Source organism: Eufriesea mexicana, unplaced genomic scaffold (assembly GCF_001483705.2).
Source record: "Eufriesea mexicana isolate 0111107269 unplaced genomic scaffold, ASM148370v2 scaffold3780, whole genome shotgun sequence".
Lineage (NCBI taxonomy): Eukaryota > Metazoa > Arthropoda > Insecta > Hymenoptera > Apidae > Eufriesea > Eufriesea mexicana.
In genome coordinates this window covers 1,766,120-1,788,232 of record NW_016911795.1, presented here as the reverse complement: position 1 = coordinate 1,788,232, position 22,113 = coordinate 1,766,120, and the positions used below count along the sequence as shown (strand labels likewise).

At 30.4% G+C, this 22,113-nt stretch overlaps 7 protein-coding genes across 9 annotated transcripts in view; 4 read left to right on the top strand and 3 right to left on the bottom strand.

Annotated features, from left to right (window-relative positions):
- The window catches only part of Rbpn-5 (Rab GTPase-binding effector protein rabaptin-5), a 3,418-nt gene extending 2,086 nt beyond the window's left edge, over positions 1-1,332 (top strand). For both annotated transcript variants that reach the window (XM_017905286.1, XM_017905285.1), the window contains exons 5-9: positions 47-328; positions 408-627; positions 696-806; positions 886-1,099; positions 1,194-1,332. In XM_017905286.1, coding sequence (XP_017760775.1) covers positions 47-328; positions 408-627; positions 696-806; positions 886-1,053 — 781 coding nt within the window. In that variant the 3' untranslated portion in view covers positions 1,054-1,099; positions 1,194-1,332. The remainder of the gene's footprint in view (positions 1-46; positions 329-407; positions 628-695; positions 807-885; positions 1,100-1,193) is intronic.
- A 664-nt stretch (positions 1,333-1,996) lies between these two features.
- Pat1 (Protein interacting with APP tail-1) lies at positions 1,997-6,146 on the bottom strand. The gene is made up of 9 exons (XM_017905433.1): positions 5,916-6,146; positions 4,993-5,106; positions 4,652-4,902; positions 4,390-4,569; positions 4,067-4,322; positions 3,843-3,967; positions 3,488-3,767; positions 3,250-3,415; positions 1,997-3,168 (listed from the first exon to the last, which is right to left on the bottom strand). Exons 1-9 carry the CDS (start codon positions 6,057-6,059, stop codon positions 2,939-2,941), a joined length of 1,746 nt encoding a protein of 581 aa, XP_017760922.1. The 5' UTR covers positions 6,060-6,146; the 3' UTR covers positions 1,997-2,938.
- Positions 6,111-10,468, top strand: LOC108551311 (uncharacterized). 2 transcript variants are annotated; one of them, XM_017905435.1, is made up of 6 exons: positions 6,111-6,195; positions 7,352-7,573; positions 7,864-8,039; positions 8,829-8,987; positions 9,335-9,683; positions 10,162-10,468. In XM_017905435.1, exons 2-6 carry the CDS (start codon positions 7,384-7,386, stop codon positions 10,320-10,322), a joined length of 1,035 nt encoding a protein of 344 aa, XP_017760924.1. In that variant the 5' UTR covers positions 6,111-6,195; positions 7,352-7,383; the 3' UTR covers positions 10,323-10,468. The 2 variants fall into 2 exon arrangements, with proteins under 2 accessions (XP_017760924.1, XP_017760925.1); XM_017905436.1 differs by lacking the exon at positions 6,111-6,195 and having other exon boundaries at positions 7,553-7,573; positions 7,841-8,039.
- Positions 10,469-11,181: 713 nt separating this feature from the next.
- Positions 11,182-13,105, top strand: LOC108551313 (uncharacterized). Its single transcript, XM_017905437.1, has 6 exons — positions 11,182-11,192; positions 11,972-12,205; positions 12,275-12,489; positions 12,577-12,649; positions 12,737-12,823; positions 12,919-13,105. The coding sequence occupies exons 2-6, from the start codon at positions 11,979-11,981 to the stop codon at positions 13,103-13,105; spliced, it is 789 nt and encodes a 262-aa protein (XP_017760926.1). The 5' UTR covers positions 11,182-11,192; positions 11,972-11,978.
- Positions 13,106-13,283: 178 nt separating this feature from the next.
- LOC108551310 (uncharacterized) lies at positions 13,284-14,825 on the bottom strand. Its single transcript, XM_017905434.1, has 6 exons — positions 14,517-14,825; positions 14,235-14,447; positions 13,986-14,167; positions 13,717-13,909; positions 13,472-13,643; positions 13,284-13,396 (listed from the first exon to the last, which is right to left on the bottom strand). The coding sequence occupies exons 1-6, from the start codon at positions 14,754-14,756 to the stop codon at positions 13,284-13,286; spliced, it is 1,113 nt and encodes a 370-aa protein (XP_017760923.1). The 5' UTR covers positions 14,757-14,825.
- A 290-nt stretch (positions 14,826-15,115) lies between these two features.
- Positions 15,116-17,526, bottom strand: hdm (meiosis specific with OB domains hold'em). Its single transcript, XM_017905197.1, has 8 exons — positions 17,406-17,526; positions 17,166-17,297; positions 16,622-16,890; positions 16,174-16,396; positions 15,983-16,096; positions 15,678-15,837; positions 15,399-15,606; positions 15,116-15,319 (listed from the first exon to the last, which is right to left on the bottom strand). The coding sequence occupies exons 1-8, from the start codon at positions 17,524-17,526 to the stop codon at positions 15,116-15,118; spliced, it is 1,431 nt and encodes a 476-aa protein (XP_017760686.1).
- Positions 17,527-17,928: 402 nt separating this feature from the next.
- Positions 17,929-19,982, top strand: alphaSnap (Alpha-soluble NSF attachment protein). Its single transcript, XM_017905330.1, has 5 exons — positions 17,929-18,120; positions 18,659-18,855; positions 18,943-19,208; positions 19,290-19,463; positions 19,567-19,982. Exons 1-5 carry the CDS (start codon positions 18,029-18,031, stop codon positions 19,714-19,716), a joined length of 879 nt encoding a protein of 292 aa, XP_017760819.1. The 5' UTR covers positions 17,929-18,028; the 3' UTR covers positions 19,717-19,982.
- Positions 19,983-22,113: the final 2,131 nt, after the last annotated feature.

Sequence of the window (22,113 nt, the reverse complement as noted above, 5' to 3'; positions counted from 1 at the left end):
GCATTCCTGACAAAATTTTATTAAAAATCTAGTCGAATCTTTGCAGACTGCAAAAGGAAAATGAAAATCTTGTTGGTAAACATAGCAAGCATTCCCAGCAATTACAGAGTGAAAGTATCAATATGCCAAACAATGTTGAAGAATTACATATTAGCCTTTTAAAAATACGGGAAGATTTAATCATCGCCAAGGTTGCTCAAGAAGTTGCGCAAGAAAAAGAAGAGACATTACGATATGAAGTAACCTTGCTCCATGAACAAATGGAACAGGAAAGTAGAGTAAAGGAACAAGAAATATTGGTATTAAAAAATGAAATTAGTGGATTAAGGTAATACTAATTTAATTTTTTAATGTCCTAATTTTTGCTAAGTGTAAGTTCTTGTAGTTTTAGTATCAATATTTTATAGAGCACAGTTAGATAAATATGTACGAGACCATCGATCTCTTGCCGAAAGGGAGGAGAAACTTGAGCGTTTAGAGAAACAGTTAGATGTTGTTTTAAAAGAAAATAAACAAGCTGAATTAAAGGTGACTGAATTACGGCAAAGAGTTACAAGTCTTCAACAAGAGTTAGATACTAGTGAAGCAGTTCAGAAAGACTTCGTTAGATTATCGCAATCGCTGCAGGTACAATAAGCAGTAAAGACAAATTCAAATGATAAATATATTTATTTATTTAAACTTATTCATTATAGGTACAATTAGAAAGAATTAGGCAAGCTGGTAGTGAAGTAAGGTGGCAACATGAAGAGGACATAGAAGAATGTCCTAGCTGTCATACTACTTTCACAGTTACAAAGAAAAAAGTAATGATAATAAATATTTGTAAATCTAGATGGCTTATATTTATAGTTTGTGTATATTGATAAAAATTTTTTTGTACAGGTGCATTGTCGTCATTGTGGCCATATATTTTGTCAGTCTTGCCTTTCACATGTTGTGAAAAGTGGACCGAAACAAAGACCATCCAGAGTCTGTGATGTTTGCCATACTTTATTGGTACAAGATACAGCACCTTATTTTAGCCAAGAACCACCACATACACCTGATTAAATATTCTTAAAAAAATCAGTCCAACAAGATGTGCAATATCAATTTGGTAATTTAATACATCAATAAATTTTAGAAAGGCATGAGTTAAATTTAAGGATACAATTAATTTAAGTAATAAATTCCATTTTAACAACTTTTAGAAAGATGTAGAGATGCTGTTAGTACGAGAAAGGGCTAGATAACGATTCCTATTACCTGACAACTGGAGTGATAAAATAAATATTGTGTAAATACAAATTATGTACTACTTAATGTTTATTGTAATTTAAAAGATTAAAGCTTTTGAATGTATGTGTTATTCAAGAATTTATGAATATTTATCTACTATCTTGTTATTGATATTATTAAAATAAGTCTTGTATAGAAGTATGTTATATATTTCATTTAATGCCATTTATTGGGTAGTTTCAAATTACCAATCTTATATTTTTATGTTGAAAGGGAAAAGAAAAGAGTTCATAATATCTACGTTTATTTTAAAAGTTTAAATCTGTACATACTCCTGTTATATTGTTTTTTAACTTATTATTCTGAAATCCAAGAAATTTATCTAGATTCATTATTTATTACAATGTTTGTATAGGAACAAAATATTCAATAAAAAGTAACGGTACATTACATATCACATATTTGATTTCACAAAATTTGTGAATAAAAAATACAATTAAAATTTATAAAAATAATTACAAGTATAATTATTTGATAAATCAAGTAGTATCTGTGATTCTTTTTTTCGCATTTTGTCGATCAATGAAAATGTTTTTCCTTTTTCTTTTTTTTTTCTTCAAGAGAGTACTTTATAATTTTTCCTAGGACATTCAGTAAATCAATTTAGCAATTTTTGTATGTAACACGTAAATGCTTTCTCAATAATAAGCACCTATACAATAATTACAAGTATTTTATATTTGCTGCACAGACGTTCAATTTCTTCTCCTACTGATGTGATCTGAAAATTTTTGCATATTTTGTTGTTACGTATACCATAGTGCATTGATTACAGTTCTAAGATGGATTGCACTGATTCTAATTTTATTGTATGGATCTTAGCTACCATGTCCCATAGCTAAATCCCATAGGTCCAGATCAGTTTAATGATGGTTTTATAAATTAATAGTTTGTTGCCTGGATTTAGTTTGGATTGTTTACTAGTAAGCCAAAACATGTCTTTGCTTATAATGCGGATCTGATTTATTTTTGTTCGTATGTGGTGTTTCCTTGTGAGCCATGAAATCAGATGCATGTCTAAATACTTAACTATTTTGGTTTGTGGAGCAATAGTGTTGTTTAGTGTAACTGGATAATACCTTTCCTTAGGATGAATGTTATGTACTTACACTTGTCCGCGTTCACTTCTATTTTTCATATTCTTAACCACTGTTCAATTTGTAAGATATGCTGTTGTAACATGGAGTGTGCGATTTTTAAATTTTCGTGTGTAGATAGGATGGTATCGCCAACGATAAAAATAATTAAGTCGGTTTCTTGTGTTGTGGGAATATTGGCAGAATATAATATATATAAAACGTGTACGAATCTTATAATGACAAACATGTTCTAAATGCTTCTAATAATTGATTAAGGCGCAAAAACATTTTGCTTCAAATATTATTGATTTTTGTCTAAAACTAGTCGTTACTTTCTGTTGAAAGTAATTAATATGTAAAAAATTGTGAGGTACGAAGAAGAAACATGAACTTCATGTGACTATGTTTGAAAAACCTTAATGATACAGCCAAAAATATATGATTTACGATACCCTAGGTCATATAACGTAACTCGTGATTTCATTCATACTTTGGCCCGAGTTACTCCAATAAAATTGGAATTAGTTATATGTCAATCGGCGAGATAATGATTATTAAAACATTAATATACAGCTATATTACATAAAAAAGAATGTCTCAATTACTTCCTCGATTGGTTGTGGTCGTCTTTTAGGATCGATTGTTGGTTCTTCCGATTCCAAATGTTCATCTCTTAACATTTTCCAATTGTTCAATATTGTTGCATATTCTAGAACTTTGTCATATTCGTTTAGTTTTGTATAAACGTTCAACAGTCCGTGATAATCATATTCTAGGCCACTGTAGCTTTTACCGAATAATTTCAAACCTTGTGCAATAAAATTTAGTAAATTTAGTTATAAAATAAGACTGTAAGTTTGAAAAAATTATTATAGTATGATATACTCACTAATCTCGATGCTTCTATAGTAGAGCTTCTCAGCGTCTTTGTATTGGTTCATATGGTAATTATATAACGAAGCTAAATGTCCTATACTTAATCCAACTTCATGATCGTCGGGTCCTAATAACTCTTCCTTAATACGTATAGCTTTAAGATGCATTGCTTCAGCTTCCTGGAATTGGCAACGCAAATACAATACTAATATTTTAAATATTTAGTGCACACATTTACGTGGTATATGTACCTTACATTTCCCCATGCTTTGATATACACGACCCAAATTTCCATAATGCTTCGCTGTTTGCACGTTTCTTTCGCCAAATGCCTCTTTTGCCGATTTTAAAGCAGATAAATGAAGGCATTCAGCCTTGAATAGCAGATTTTGTTTCGATAATGGCGACGATGTACTATCTAGTGCTATTTCTTCGAGAATTAATGCATTTATTCTTTTTGCGCTCGCTAACAACAAATGATCCCCATGTAAAAGGTTTAACATTATGTCTATTGCTTTCTCAATGTGAACACTGTTCATTTAAAGTGAAACAAAATTGTATGACTTTTTAAAATTTATAAGAGTGATAAGTTATAGAATCATTTACCTTGCTTCTGGGAATTCACCAGATTTATATTCATATACATAAAGAGCATAAGCTAAATCCTCGTATGCCAATGCAACATGTAAATTCATTTTTCCAAATATTTCTGTTCTAATAGCTAATGCATCCTAGAAAAAGAAAAAAAGTTAATAATACAAGTTATATAATTACAAGCAACTATGAATTTTCAGATAGTCATATTGTATGTATGTTAAGAACATACATACCTTATAAAGATTTACACTGTTGATTATGTTGTCAAAATTTAACCAGTAAAATCCATAATCAATAAGGACATTACTATATACTGGATGATCTACTCCAAATACTTTTTTAGCAAGATATACAGCTTGTCTGATTAAGAGACCTGCTCTCTGAAATTCACGTTTTAATAAACACGATTTTGCTGACTGTCTTAAAACATCAACAGTGACACGAGCAGACAACGTACATTTCAGTTGTTTAAGTGCTTCTATACTCCATCTAAATAATATGTAATTAGTATACTTGATAAATGACAAAGTTCATAAAACTCTAATGAGGTGCATACCTATAAGCTTCATCATACTCGCTTTTCATGTAGAAAAATATACTAAACTCAGTATATATAACAGCATAATTATAGTCATTATATCCTGCCTCTTTCAATTGCTTTATCAACTCTACAGCAAGTTGGTGTGTCTTTGCTGCTTGTAAAAATTCACAATATGCCGCTTGTACATGTAAAAGTCTAAATTTTTTAGATACTTATTATCAATTTATATAAATCTATTGGAAATAAATTAAACATTAAATTACCAAACATATCTTACTTTCGACAACATTCTAATGTTCTACACCAATTCTGAGGTGTAGAATTATTTGCAAGACATAATTGTTTACATGCTAGCAACACCTGTTCACTTTTTGCATACCAACCAGCATCACTGAAAAATCCACCAATTCTTAGACCTAGATTTATTAATTTTTCTTCAGCAGCTGGATTCTCACTAACATTAAGGTAGCATACTGCATATCTCATACTTAATTCTTCTTCAACTCGTATTCCATGATCTATAAGGCTCTGAAAAATCAATAAAATAGAAAAGTAATTGCATACAAAAACATTTGTACGTATTATTAATTTATTTTCTTGACAAGAATGAATAATTACCTGAAAACTTTGTAGTAAATGTACACGGCGACTAGTGACTGTTAACATCTTAGAAAAAATCTCTAGATTACTGAACTCAATTCCCAATGAACATAATCTTTTTTCTTTATACAACTGTAAAAACGAAATATCTAATACATTATTTTCTTTAATAAATTATAATTATTGTATATATTTATAACATTAAATAGATAACAAATGCAGACTAGAAAATTTATAATAAATTTATTTAATGACATTAACCAACAAATTATAGATATTTAATCAGAAATAAAACTTATGTATATTGCTGAAAATATTGCTTTATCATATTATTAATAAAAATTCTCAAACGAAAAAGATAAATTGATTAATTTTTTGAACTTGTCAAAATATATTTTTACGTGACTCGTGCCCAAAACAATGTTCACCACGAAATCGACGGAAAAAGTTGATTCGAGAAAATTGGTTCAAATTTACAAGCAAATTATTATTCGTACTTCACAAATCAGCACATTATTTTATGAATCATTACATTGCATTGTAAATACATGCAAAATACAAAAGTAAAGTATCAAAAGTACAGGTTAAACATATGACACGTATCATTTCCATAACTCTTTATTAAATCATCTAAATTTACTTATTGCCATTTCTCACAAACACGAGCTAATTCGTTATCGCCATACGCAATGCCAAAATACATTTTTAGTAAATAAGTATAGCTGTCATAATACAATGTTATGATTGTGCGAACGTATCGATCGAATACACAACATTATTTAATGAATATTGAAATGTCGAATGAAATTCATGAAAATAACGTATTGTTCATCTTAGATAACAATTCTGATGTAAGAAAAAGTTATAGTAAAGATAGAAAAAAAATATACGTTTATCACTGAGTAAGAGCATTCAAATCGACAAAATGTTTTGACGTTTACCTGATAATAAACATCGAACAACACATCGTTTGGTAGATCGGGAAGATACTTCCTCAAGTTTAGAAACTTGTTTGCAACCGCCAATACACTTAATTGGTAAAGAGTTTTTGGGGAAAACACCGGTGGATTACGTGTTTCGGCCATTTTCCTAGAGGCCTTCGGTAATCACGAATGCGCACACAGCCACAATAATTGCTGTCACGTTGTCATGCGCATATGCTACCGTAATGCTCCGCCATCCAACCACCAGCGACAACCCCCACTTAGAATGATGGTAAAAGTAAGTATCTAGCACAAAAGATACGAGCGCGAATTCTTTTTCTTTTACACTTGTTGCTACAATAATTTCATGAACTCCTCTGGAAATGAATTCGTCAAACAAAAATGGAGTTTTTTCGAGAATTGTTATTGCATGAAATGCTGAATCTTTGACAGTAAAAACTAATGTACTTTCCGATTTAATAATACTAAATTTTTATTCCAAATTGATATTACAAATCGATATTTCTTTTTTATGATACTAAGATACACCTATTACATGATGTTAGGTATTAATAGAGACAGCATATAGTGAATTTCAAAATTGAATTGTAAAATTAAAGTGTAATCAAAGCATAGATTAAACTTTCACATCAAAAAAGCGATAGTAGATATACATAGTTCAGAAAAAAGAGAATCGATATTGTTGTGATCGTGAAAGAGGCTGATTAATGGCGCCAGCATTGGGCCATGTCTTCTTTGGCCCGGGTTTCCTTTTCCGAAAATACGACCAACGGAAAAAACGTCTAAGGTGATTCAACGTCATCGTAATTTTTGGCACGATATAAAGTAGCTAAAAAGCGATAAACTGAACGTGCAGGTGAAAGGAAATTGGTACGCGTACTGCCACCGATTGTGAAAGTTTGAATGTCAAATCGTATGCTTTTGATCACATTATGAATTGGATGTCCCGTATTGGACGAGTGTATCGATATGGCAAACAAACGAACTTGAGCTCAAATTAACCTTTTAGTTCTTTTCTACAACTTCGTATATTTAAATCATGTTTGCATATTGAGAAATATGTAATTATAACCTTGTGTTCCATCGAATACTTATATACTCAATTTCATTATCAATAACTAACATATTGCTCGATATTGGTTGGCAATCGCGCGCAAATCTGCCGGTAAAGTTGTTTTTATACACGTGTTGTCGGATACGTTTCTAGCCATACCATCTATGTGCGTGCATTGCGTTCATCTATAGAACTATCATGTAAAGTTTTAAAATTATATTTGTTAAAGCAATAAGCTTTGACACATTTTAGAAGAGGATATATCATAATTTTTAATTAGAAATCTGAACATTTTGAAATAATCTATTAAATTTAAAGAAGAATTCTAGTTATTTGTTAATACTACAAAACAAATAAATTTTCAATAATTTTATTTTAGGGGTACGTTTGATTGTGCACAAAGTGCACAGGATGGAGGAGGAATGCCTTCAGGAGAATAAAAAGTCCGAGAAAATGATGCAGACTGCGGTCGCGGGATCGAATACCTCATCAGCTGACGTCCATAATGATCGAGCACGTGCTTCTTGTCAAGAAGAGTTTACGTGCTCTCTTTACATTTCGCGTGCCGTTGGGCCGCAAGGCCAAGTACAAGGAATACAAGGTGGCAAATTGCCTACTTCTTTATTTATCAAATTCTCCGTTTGCATAAATGATTTCGTGTACATTTGCAAGATAGAACAGACCTAAAACTCGTGTGCCTTTCCTTCTTGATACGATAGCTTGAATTATGTAATCGGCATTTTGTTACATCACTATGTCGGTTAGGAAAGTTTTTCCTTCCTCGTACTTGAGAAATATTCTGTTTTTACAACAGAAGATGTCTTTCATTATTAGTTCCTCTTGACAGTAAATGTTTCGAACTCGTTAGACTTGACGAATAAGTTATGCCAGGTGGCGAGTTACTACGTTCCAACTTAGAAGAGGTAATACGCGCGTCCGACCCCTTAGCAGCCTGGCACGTGTCTGAAACACCTTGTGGCCTAATTGCAGCATTCACACGCGAAGCTGATGCTGAGAAACTATTACAGCGTGGTGATTTGGCGCGCATTTTTGAAGGACCCGTACAAGTATTTACCTTTTCTTATTTATGCTAATTTTTTATTCTATCATATCATCAATTTGCGATAATCTTATTTAAATAGCATTTAAAATTACATACATAGCATATTTAAATCACATTTTAATTAATTAATAATGTATGCCATTTAACATATTTCTTACTAATTAAATTTCTATTACATATCACCGAATCACTTTCAGATAAAATTTATGTTTTATGTTGTCAAACATTATATACACACCATATGTGGATTATATACACGGATTATAAAAGATCCTTAAAATTTCATATAATTTTAATTTATTTTCAAAATCTGAGTTGGTATCACACGTATATTGTAAAACTCGGGTATGAAACGTGAGTAGAAAACATATTAAATATCATTTCATTTGGACTGGAATTTTTTGTACAAAGATAAATATATATATGAGCTTAAAATTCTGATAATTTTCTCAGTAAATAATTCTAAAATATGTTGCAATTTTGTATCGTGTTTACTTAAAATGTAACTAATGAATGTTCACATTTAATACTAAATCGAATATATCATTATTGCCTACATAATCATTGCTTCGCACCATAATCTGTCGCATTCCTCCTTGCATTTTTTTTTATGCAAGAAAGTGAGATAACAGCATTTGTACCATGTAACGCATTAAATTACTGATCATTTAAAGAATGTTATCACGAATATTGTATTTGTATATTTATTTTTATTTTCTTATTTGTTATATATTTTTTCTCCATTTTTTACTCTCTTCATTTTTTAAAATTTTATAACATTTTTTTCAAACAGGTGGCTCGATTCTCGGCGAAGGATTCTCGTTATAGACAGGCAGTTCTTCTTCGTGACGTACCTTGGGCCATTCCTCTACAAGATATCAACTCAGCATTGGCGAAGCAGGGAATTGCAACAGGAAGTGTTGAACGTTGGCGACAATATATACGTGTCGAGGTAACTGCCAAGAAACCACTGACGAAACGATGATAAAGAGAGAAAGAAAAAGATAAATAGGTTTATGTCAAAAGCGTTGTAATCGTAATTCCCAGTATCGCATGATAATTTGGTTAATTTAAAAGTCAATGTGACGTTGTTTGATTATGATCTGTAAAGTAACCATCATGTGAGTTAAACTACATCTTTTTTTTTTAATTAAATAAATGTTTAAATAAACAAAAGATCGAATAATTTTTCGACCTTAATAGTTTTTCTTATAAACATCTGAAAAAATATTGGAAAGATAGATTCAATTGGGGCATTGGTAAAATTAAATTTAAATTCATTCAAATATTTTTTTTCAGGTACTAGACGCTGGCCATTATGAGCTATTGTTGCGCCAAGGACTGGACTTTTTCGGTGCGGCTCGTTTCAGTGCCATTCCTGAGCGTTGGTGGCGTGGAGGAACCGGAAATGCTGGTGGACCATTGCAGGCAGGCACGGGAATAGTGAGCAATTTCCTTGAAGCATCCAACTTTCAAACAGGGGATGGTGTGCTGCAGTGTTATCGGTGCCAGGGTTTCTGGCACATGGCTGCCAACTGCAGACATTTACCTCGTTGCGTTCGATGTGGAGAGCCGCACAGCGTCGAATTTTGTCCCAGACCTCGGAACAATCCTATCTGCTGCCATTGTTCCGGTCCTCATCACGCTGGTAGACATTTTCCCATGTCTCGAACTGCGCTCCTCGATAATCTTTTTACCGAATAAATATCAATAATTATAAAATCGCGCACCACATGTGATCATAAAATAATGCAAATATTCATACAGGTTATCTTACAAAAGTATATAATTTTTCTTTTTAATATTCAAAACGAAAACTAAATAATTTTGAAACAACAAAATTAAGTATTGCAGATGCTCAAGATTTATTGGATTTATGTTAGCTAGCAAGATTAAATTTTGCAGTTGTCCAAGGTGTATACCTTTATTATTTAAACATCTTTTAATTCATTTATTGGTAGTCTATTTTACGTACACACTTACTAACCATATGTAACTTCAGCAATTAAACCAACAGCTGAAAAATGTATAATCTATGTAAGATAACCAGATCGTCATTAACAAATTTATTAGCATGACCGTTGCTCACGTTTCTGTTGAATGTATTCGTATATTCCCAATTCCAGGTTACCGACAATGTCCGGTTCGGCAGCAACTTTCGAACGCTACGCCTATTAGCATCACACTGAGCACTACTCGGATTGGAAACCAGTACCCGGTGAACGCGGCTTCCAAGACGAACGCGACCGCTCACGAGCAGCAACCCTTGAAGTCGAGCCAATCTTAAATAGAAATTACCGCATATTGACGTATTGATTATTCACGCATTGATCTTAGGACTTCGTAAATTGATCGCGTTTATCAGTGTTCATAAGTATGTTACGATCAATAGAGTTTTAAGCTCGCGTTCAATTTTAAACTAAACATAGAAATTAACGGGTAACTGAGATAAATAGAATATATGTAACATAAACGAAGTTTTCTTACTTTTGATAACCACATAACTACTTGTGAAATAATTAAAGTTAAAAATAATAAGTCCATTAGAAAAGTGACGATCTTCTGATTTGTTGATATTTGAACAAAAATCGTGCAGATTTATTAGATTCCTGAAGACATTCTGTAGAAATTAGCCATGTTTACCAGTCAGAGAATTCTCTATTCTTCGTCCCACTTTCTTCGTCCTAGTCTTTTCGAATCTGGGTTCCCCACAAGTACAATTTACACTTATCGTTGTCCATCAGCCGATACCTTGTAACTCATGCTGATAAAGAAAGAAGAATGGAGGGGCCTCAACAGGTATATACCTGCCAGGCCTCTAGATCGATAAGTCGCAGTGGGGACATGTCGTTCCCCTACCCACCACACACCTGTTCCACTAACACAACTTGGAGCTACTCCTCTGGGGGATCTTCAGAAACTGTCGAGTTCTATATGAATCCTGATACAATCAGTGCGACCGGCGTCAAAATTCAATTTCTTAACGCTACTGTGTAAATTATAGATATGCTAACCGTATCATTTATAATATCTTAAGCCGTTATACTTGAATAATTTGTGCGTGAAAAATTCTGACAGTACACATAATGTGCCTGTCGCTTTATGTTGAAAGTGTAACCATCATGTAAGAATGAGGAGAATAGAAAAGACTGATCAGGTACGATCATTTTTCATTTGATGTTGATAAATTTTTTACTTATTGTATAAATCTAAGTAACTAAAGTAATGTGTAATATGTTGTATATTGTAATATGAATGCATATAGCGATGCTATTGAAAGTAAGTATATTTTGGAACAAATTCATTATCCGTTTTATGTATAAGTCCTCCAGCGATTTGCCCGGGATTTATATAATTCTTCGTGATTACGATCATTTTATTATGGATTATTTTATATGATATTCCACTTTATTCGTTCATTTTTCTTTGGTAAGAAATTATTATCCTTGTTCGGTATAAATTATTTTAAATATTTCCTTTTTCTACACTTTTTCCTTTCAAATACTACACTTTGAAAATGTTTGCATTGTGTGGTAACGAAAATAATCACATATATTTTTGTATTTGTTTCCTCTACAAGTCAGTGAAACTTAAATGCTAATTTTTCATATTTCACAAACAATGCTAACTTTTTCCCATAGTCGTGAAAATAGAGGGAAAGTCTACGATTGCGTTTTATAGCAATAACTTGAATAAATTAATATCATAGAAATATTTCTTATTCAGAATTCAAGACAACTAGGATCGATTCCATTCATGACCAGTCGCACCGCGATCGAATCGACAATGCAACGCGTATTTCCCCTGCACCGATTCTATTTATTTCCTTCCTTCGTTGTATAGATGATTTAACAACTTTCCATGTAAAAACCACACGAATGCGATTAATATAATCGCGCGAACAGGATAATATTCTTAATCTAACACGGTTTAAAGGACAGAAATGAGCTCCACGGGTTGGATATTGTTCTTGATCGTTATGATCAGCTCTAACAGCGTTCAGCAGCCGACCTTCTTCAAAAACACCTTCAAAGGACTAAATGGGATTATTCAAAAAACTATGTTTGATAGAAATGAAATCAGAGCCGTTTACTATTATGATCAGACTGTGGCAGTAGTGGATCTTGGAACCAATAATGAACTGCATAATTGCAACTTGATCGAAGTATAGTAAGTGTTTTGAATTAGCTTCAAACTAGTATCTATATATGAATATAAAAATTATGTAAATATTTTTAGTGAACCAAAAGAAGCCAATGAGGTTTTGAGAAATTTATCAACCATTACACACCCGCAACTAGTATCGTTTCAACAGATGACGAAGCTTATGCAACAGTGTGAATTACTAGACAAAATACAGCACGATGGTTTATCTACATCAATGTCCCACACTGTGAGTAAAGGCAATCGCGAAGTGGGTAGTGTGTTGTCTCTTTTCTCAGGCATTCTGCCAGGTAATTTCTTATACTTATTATTTACTTTTTTGACGTATTATAATTCACATCTGTTGTGATTATAATTCACATTTGATGATGTTATAGGTACAAAATGGTGCGGTGCGGGAGACATCGCTGAAAACTATCACGATTTAGGTCAGGAAGCTCAAATTGATAGGTCAGTGTTCATGCTGTATTAGCCAGCATCATTAGAAAATTATATTTAATTAAACAGTGATGTTTTCAAAATAATTAATTTTTGTAGATGTTGTCGTAGCCATGATCTCTGTCCTGTAAAAGTTCGAGCTCAACAAACGCGATATAATCTCACCAATTATTCCATATATACTAAGTATGAAATTATTATACAAGTTTAAATTTATTATATTTATACAAGAATTTTATGTTGAGTAGTAACAAAGATGAACCTAGTTCTTACCTTTTTAGATCGCATTGTGCATGTGATGAGGCACTATATCATTGTTTGAAAGCAACAACACATTCCACAGCACACATCATGGGTCATATATATTTTAACGTAATAAAAGTGCCCTGCATTGAGGATATACCAGAAGACAAACAAACTTCCATAGAATTAAAACGACGATTTATTCCCGTTAAAACGAATTATTAAAACGAATGCAAGATTGCAAAATGTTATTGATAATTTTAATATTTTTATACAAATAATACAAAGTATGAAATCAGAATGAGAGATTTATTATTTGTAATTATTATTAATATTATACACATGTAAATACAGCAATTATAGAGCTTACACGATATTCTCGTTCAACTGATCAAATCTGTATTTACCGATACTGCTGAATTGTAGATAAAATTGTTTGATTCAAGAATGATGATTGAGAAATAATGTCTCTTATAACTTTTTTAATATTAGCAGAATTGTGATTATAAAGATTACCTGAAAAAAGTATTTATTTTTATTCACATTTATGGAATGATTAATTTTATAACATAATAATAAAGTTTTTATTACCTATTAACCACAGTGTTTCTTTTCTGACATGTACATACTGACATGATAGCAATCTATTTAACAATATCTCTAAATCCGATTGTGAATATTTTGGATTCTCTAATAGAAGCTTTGCTACTTGTTCGGATGCCTCTTGAACAGTATTCGCCAATATTCTTATACATGCAGTGATCTAGAAAAAGAGAAGAAATTTATACTAATTTAATGCAATAATATAATATATTAATAATAATAAAATCATATACTTCTGTGATAGCTGTGAAGTTGTTTGTAACGTTTTGATATAAATAATCTACTATTATAGGTATAGTATTATATAAATATTTATTACAAGATATTTGTGAAGATAATAAAGCTAACAACCAAATAATATATGAATTTTCAAATGAAATATTCCTCTTTGTAGTAGCAGTGACAAGTTCAATCATTTCATCTTCCCTAAAAACATTTGTACAATTAGTAAGATATTTTAAAACATATTTTAAAAGCAATTATAAATAGAGATAGTTGTTACTGTATATATCGGAAACCAATGTGTATATATTGCATAGCTGTATAAGCTATTGCGGGCATAATTATACTATCACAGTTGTGCATTAGAGATATTATATATTTTAAACATCCTTGAGCATGAAAAATTTCAAATGCTTTATTGCTTCCAGCAATCAAATTTCCTATTGTCCATATACAAACTTCCTAGTAAAAAGATTAATATTATCTTCACTATCGTATATAGCTATATTTTGATCTTTTAATAACTTACCAATAAAGGATAATTTAAAGTATTTAATTCTGTGACAAGATAGGACCCAATACTTTTGGTTAATGAAGTACATGCCTTAGTATTTCCAAGTGCTATATTACAAGAACAGCCAATAGCACATAACTGTACAGCTGGATCATTACCAGATAAATCACGCACTAGAGCAAATAAGACATTGTCAACTTTTAAGAAAGAATTGACATTTTCCGTATTCTAATAAAAAAGAAGAAGTATTAATAGACAAAGTAATTGTAACATATAAATATATTTTTAAATTATAACCTGAATAAGAGCATTTTGCAGCTGTGTATACTCTTCAATTATTAGTGCTTTCTTTTTGAGAGATTTTGCTTTTTCAATAACAAACTCAGGTGTAAAAGATGAATTCATTACAATATTTCCCACACGGTTTTTGTTTAACGATTTTGTACGATTTTCCTTTCTTTCTTTATGAACTAATTCTCTTAAACTTTCCCTAATAACCTCAACGACATCTTCTTTTGTTGATTCTTCTATTTCCATTTTATTTTTACTTATTAAGGTACCTATAAAAGATTATACAAACATTAGTTAGAGAAATATTGAAATAAATTTGCGGAAAACAGACTTAAGCGACAATGTTTCATTGTACGATGTTTATAAGATTTGATATTTAAATACGACCAATTAGAGTGTAGTAACTAGATACTCAAAATCTAGATAATAAAATAATATGATTTAATCTTCTTTTCAGAAATCTATTGTTTTATACTTTACACTACAATATATAGTTATATTAGAAATGTTTCTGTACAATAAAGTTATAAAATTATATGTATATCACTGATTCGAATATATTTTATAGTATTTCAAGATGATATTCTGACGACAAAGAATTGTATTTAATAGCCAGTTGAAACAAAGTCTTTATTAATTAGCTGGGTATCTTCGTCTTCATCTTCATTTTCTTCGATTCGGCAAATCGATACGATATTATATACGGCAGTCGTGAAGGTGGACGATGGACCGACTACGTGTAATCGTATCTCGCATTTTTCCAATGCATACTTCCATTTTAATTCAGCACGTTGAGGAAGCGTCATGGCCTAGAAGTTTAGGAAATAATAATTGAATTGAAATTTAATTATTATATATTAATCTAATCTTCAAAATCATTTTAATAACTTGGAAATCATTAGCTGTGCAACCAAGAACACGTTCAGCTATGTCTCCAAATAATCGACAACCAATAAGATATCCCGTATTATCTCTTAAATTCACTTTTAAATTAAGGCTCATTATGTTTAAAGGCACACGAGTTCCGTTGCCTGAAGGACATTCAAGATTCATGCACGAATCTCGATTACCAGGAATGATTTTCTTGCATAGCGCGCTATAATAAATAAAGAATTGTAAATGGTTATTAAAATATACTAATTGTTATCGAGAAAAAAAAAAGTTAACCATCTGGTAGATAATATTGTAGAGCTTATGTTTTCCACATTTATATCCATTACGTAGGCCCGTAAAATCGTGGCAAATTGAATTCTTTCTCCTTGTTTCAATTTTGTGTTGAGCTTATTAGAAATTTCTTGCACAGTCATTACAGTTGTAATCGTATTAGCTGTCGAAATAAGAGAACAAAAAATCAAGTTTTTATGATTTTTAAGATCAAAAGTTTAAGTAATATTACGATAAATTTTGTATAAAATTAAAATAGTATGAAACGTTATATATCGCAAAACTAAAGCATTAATACATGTTCCTACGATTTGGTGTAACGAAGTTTCCAGAGATAATGTCATCCTCATAATATTGAACTGCATTTCTTATGATGGTGCTTTGCGGTATATTAGGATTCTCAGTAATCATAGTTTTTCTAGCTATAAATATTCAACAATGTCAGAACTTTAAATCATGTAAAAATTTGTCCTATTATTTTAATTTCTCGAATTGTAACCTGTAGATAAAACAGTCTTTTTCCTGAAATTATCGAAAGCGATGCGAGAATCTACAAGAAGAAGCACAGTGCGTTTAGGTTCCCATAATGCTGCCCTTTCGATCCATTCATTTTCCCAAAGTATTAAGGACGTTATTTCGTCTGTGGATCCGTCTACTGCCTCGAAATTACGGAATTTTATACGTCTTCCATCACGTGTTATCACATTTCGTATATCACTGATCTATTAAATACGAATTTTATATTATTTTCTAATTAGAAGAATAATAAACAAATTTATCTTAAACTACATAATCTAACTCAAATATTGGAATTAATAATATATTTATTACAGAAATTATATAAATTACCGCAAGGAAATTTTTTTATTCTCATTTTTGAAATAATTTTGTAATAAATAAATCTAAAATATCATTAATATCATACGATTCTTAAATTTGAAACATACAAAGGTAACAACCACCAAGATGTCGACATATTGATCGCGTAGTGCTTCCAAGTTCTCAAAAATGCTTTTCAGAGTTCGCAACCCGGTCAGATTCTTAATCGGGAGCATCAGCAAAGATTCATATCTTGCACGTGTTGGTGCGTCATGAATTTGTACTAATGCATTGCCCTCGTTCACTGTCAAGCTACATGAACTGGACACCCACGGTACAAAAAGTTCATTTCTGTCTTCTGAACGCCGCTCTATCACTTTCGGATTAATCACTTCCACTGTAAGTTAATTTCATTTCAAACATTTCGCGTTATTCAATTTTAAATCTAACTTATCTTGATATATATGTACTAATTAAGAAATAACAGAATGATCAAAGCTTATAGAAATAGTAACAAAAAGGACGAAACAACTATTTTGGGGTAGATTTATTCAGTTCAAATATAAATTAAAATTTAAATATTTCATTTTAAATATTTAAATTCAATTTCAATATTAAATGTTTATATTTGAATTTATATATGTATCATAAAGTTTTTAACTTATTACAAACCTATGCTCCCGATATGAAAAGTAGAAGATAATTTTGTAACAAATTGCGTACTGCCCCACACAGTTACATTTATGGAATCTTCTTCAGAGTCACGTAACGTAAATGTCCACACACCACGGTTGACGTTATTAACTGAAATTAATTTGAATAATTTATCCGTGAATAAATTGTAAATATTCTTTATACAAATAGAAATTTCTTGATCCCCACTATAAGTTAAAGGAAAAATAAAATTCATACATTTCGTTCGTGCAGCATCGATCGTTTTCATATTAAAACTGTTCACAATTATACCAATTACGAGGGCATTTTGCGTACCAGGTTGTAGAGACTTCAGTGCTTGTTTATATACACCTGACATTATAATTTCTATTTTAAACTAATCTGTAAATACTGTTTTATCAAATTGAAATCTATCTTTGTCCTTAATACCTTGCTTTTTGAATTAGCGTAGAATAACTTTTGGCGCCGTTGTTGCCAACCATATTTAAATTTAAAATAATAACAATTAATTTTAAATCTAATTTAGCCTTAAGCTTGTTTCAGTTATTTATTTTTTGAATAAGCAACTATTTTGAGTAACTTCTATTAGAACTATTAATATAAATAAAATACTTCATTAATATTTATTCATGAAAACATTATTAAATAGAAAGATACAACCAATTATAATGGTAGGTATCGAACTGTTATGAACCAGGCTTAAATCGCTTGTGTTTAAATGTTGGCAATCTTGTCACCGATGACACTTGATTCACTTTCATTGACTTTAGTGACGTCGGTTCATGGGAGGTGAACTTTCGTGCGAAGTTCATGATTTGAGACATTTTTAAAATTATTACGTATCAAGATTTGACGAAACCATGGCTGACAACGAACAGAAGGCAATGCAATTGTTAGTTGAAGCTGAGAAGAAACTAACATCTTCGAAGGGTTTCTTTGGTTCGCTATTTGGGTACGTTTACTACATCGATTTACTTGAACTCGTCCGCCACTAAATCTGCAATCTTGATTCGCATTATTTATTTGTCTCTATTCACCATAAAGATATTTACCATAATTTTCTTTATGAAGATGTTTTGTTCTTTGTAAGCCTTTTTTTATCATTCAGTAGAATCCATTTCTGCGCATTTATACATATATATATATGTAGTTATATGTATGTGCATATGTATGTATGTGTGTGTATATGTATATATCTATGTAGCAATTTTTACTAGTTAGATAGTGTGTCAAAAGTAAGGATACCATGTGAGAAATATGTAAAAACATACATTTTTTACTTGTTTATTTTTTTTGTGTTTATTTCTATATGTTACTTTTTATTATTTTTGTACTTCTGATAGATGTCAGTATTTAATACTAGATGACTTATGGTTTTGTTTTCATATTTGTTTCATAAATCAGGCAGAATACAGTTTATTTTGAGTAATAAATTAATTTTTATTGATATTCGTTTTGAATTATTTATACATTTAATTCTTTTATTATAGAGGATCATCAAAGATTGAAGAGGCAGTAGAATGTTATCAACGAGCTGCAAACATGTTTAAGATGGCAAAAAATTGGAGTTCCGCAGGGAGTGCATTTTATGAAGCAGCAGATCTGCATGCTAAGGCAGGCAGTCGCCATGATGCAGCTACTAATTATGTAGATGCTGCTAATTGTTTCAAGAAATCCAATATAAATGGTACTATGATATTTTTGGGTTTGCTACATATTTAAAACCAAAAAATATAAATTACAGCAATAAATTTATTATCATAAATATTTATAGAGGCTATTAGTTGCTTGTTAAAGGCAATTGAAATTTATACTGACATGGGTCGATTCACAATGGCAGCTAAGCATCATCAGAGTATAGCTGAGATGTATGAAAGCGAAGCTGTAGACCTTGAAAGAGCAGTTCATCATTTTGAGCAAGCTGCTGACTATTTTCGTGGAGAGGAAAGTAATTCCTCTGCTAATAAATGTCTTTTGAAAGTTGCACAGTATGCTGCGCAACTTGAAAATTATGAAAAGGCCATTCAAATTTATGAGCAAGTAAGTTATACTTCAGTAATAGTATTTAAATTAATTAATGAAAGAAAGATTTATAAAGATCTGTTTTTTTTTATTTTACAGGTTGCATCTGCATCTTTAGAAAGTTCTCTATTAAAATATAGTGTGAAGGAATACTTTTTCCGAGCAGCGCTGTGTCATTTATGTGTTGATGTACTGAATGCACAACATGCAATTGAACGTTATCAGGAGCAATATCCCGCATTTGAAGATTCTAGAGAGTACAAATTGATAAAGGTATGAGATATAAAATATTAGAGTCTCAAAATATACAAAAATTGTATATTTAAAGAAGACACATTATACTTTAATATGCTAGGTGTCTTAATTTATATTTCAGACATTAATAGAACACCTCGAGGAACAACACCTCGAAGGTTTTACAGAAGCAGTAAAGGAATATGATTCAATTTCACGATTGGATCAGTGGTACACAACAGTATTATTACGTATTAAAAAGCAAGTTAACGATAATCCAGATCTACGCTGATCGGTTGTTCCTACTTCGTGCTATTTCCTGTCGATGATATTATTAATCCAATTCTATATGTATTCTTTTTTAAGTCACACCCTGCTTTCAATGGAACTTGTAAAGTAGTTTCGTTTTTATACCCAAATATATTTTTCATAACATCTCCTTGCTCTCTTGGCAACTATTACATGTTCATCATTTAAGTTATCATATACTCATAGAATTTTATCATCAAATAATATAAAAAAAAATAAAGAGTAAACTTCAAATATTCTATGGACATTAGTAGTTCATTTAAAATGCCAATATACAGGGCATAAAATTAACTATAGAAGTAAATAATATTAAAACTTTGTTGGTATTCTCATACTTATAAATACATAAATAGCTTGCCACAAAAAGCCACAGCTTATGCAATTTCATTTTACCGCATGCAATTGCAATAAGTAATTCAATAAAAAATAATTGATTTCCATGAGTTTAATCATTTCAGTAGGTATGGTGCAGTCTTATATGTATAATATTTTTGAAAGCTTATTGATAGTTATTATTAGTAATTTAAAATAATTATAACAATATGAATAAGATTCTGTAGTTACAGAAGGAAGAGTTATAGTTTGTTTCCATTTAGTTATATTATTCTGTTTTGTTCTATATGTACATTACATCTGGAATTGTTACAATAAAATGATAGATTATCAATTGTTATATTTACTGCCAGAGTACCAGAACACAGAATGTGATATACATATCATTTTCTTCTGGAACTAACGTATTTTGTGTTTATATCAAATCTTAATTTTTGCTGAGTTCTATTTAATCTTCAATTTTAAATTTTAGATATATGTATAGTATCATTATTATTTTTTAATGATATTTTATAAATAAGATACCATGCATTTAAAAGTGCAAATATTATATGTTAGGAAATTTCTTCTTTTTATTAGAAGATTAATATTTGTTTATACCTTTACATTGTTGAGAATTAATTTTGTTAATGTATATTTGTACTTTGAAATAGATTCGAGGTAGCGTATATTAATGTATAAAGAAAGCGTTGAATATAAAAATTTTCAATTTATTTCACATTAAATTAATGTTGTTTAATGAACCATATGTCGTAAATTTACTATAGCATTTTATATTTGAAACAAGTTACATTGTCTAAATATATTTACCAGATATATACATATATAAATATTCCATTGTTAAGTAGAGATAGATTATAACAATTTTTGCATGCACAGAAAGTAACGAAGCGTGCACTACATAAACATTATGAAGAAAATAACATAACTTGCGATACACGTAATTAATGCTATGTTATTTTTCGCGAGAAATAATTTTGAACTGTAAAAATGCTCTTCGAATAAAAAATGATCGCAAATATACTACGAAATAATGTGTGAATCATATACTCTTCTACTTATTCTTTCTATACATTTATCTGTTTATCTTCATATTGCGTATGTACTTATAGATATATATTGATTTGATAATTGTAATTTTTGGATTGGTGAGTAATCAATAATTTACTTGTTAACAAGCAATCTGTACTTATTTTCTTGCTTCGCGTAATTGTTGATTACATAATTGGTGGAAGCTGAAATTCTAGAATCTGAGAGTTAATTAGTGACACTCAGATTCGAGATTATATTTCATTTAATGTATTAGACTGCGAATATCAGGTTTATCCTTTCGAAACTCCGAAGGTAAATACAATTTAACGAATCAAGACATCTATTATATCATTTAGTATTTGAAAAAAATCGGCGTTGTAATAATGTGTGATTGGGGTGATGATAGAAAAAAGCGTGTTTAAATATCCTTGATTTTTTGTTTGCGAAAAACTTACATAAAATTTATTTTGTCATTTTAATTAATTTACTTATCTAATACAATAGAGAAAGATAGCGTATATATACAATATGAATACTTTGAATACATATGTATGCCTAAACTGGAAAACAGAAATTGATTTATTTGAATATATGCGTACGCGATATTGTATATTTAATTTTTGTACTGTCGATAAAAAGGAAATTATACTGCGAGAATGGAAATTTTTGTTAACTTACATTATTGTATGTGTAACACGATGGCGTAATGTCAAGACTTAACAGAAGCTAATAGCACTACAAAATAGATATCTTAGTGGCAATATTAACATGCTTAAAAAGCTAATAATCCTATAACATAAGAAAAATGATACCATCCTATTCAAAGGATATCTAGAAACAAAAAAGCATTTTATAAAGTGTCTTAGACAATATTCAATAAAGTAATTGATCATTATATACAATTCTGCAGTTAAAATATTAGAGATAATGTAATAGCGCCCCATTTGATTTAAAAATTACATTAAATTAATTATTTAAAATATGTGTAGCTTTTTTTTTAATATTAAACTTAAAA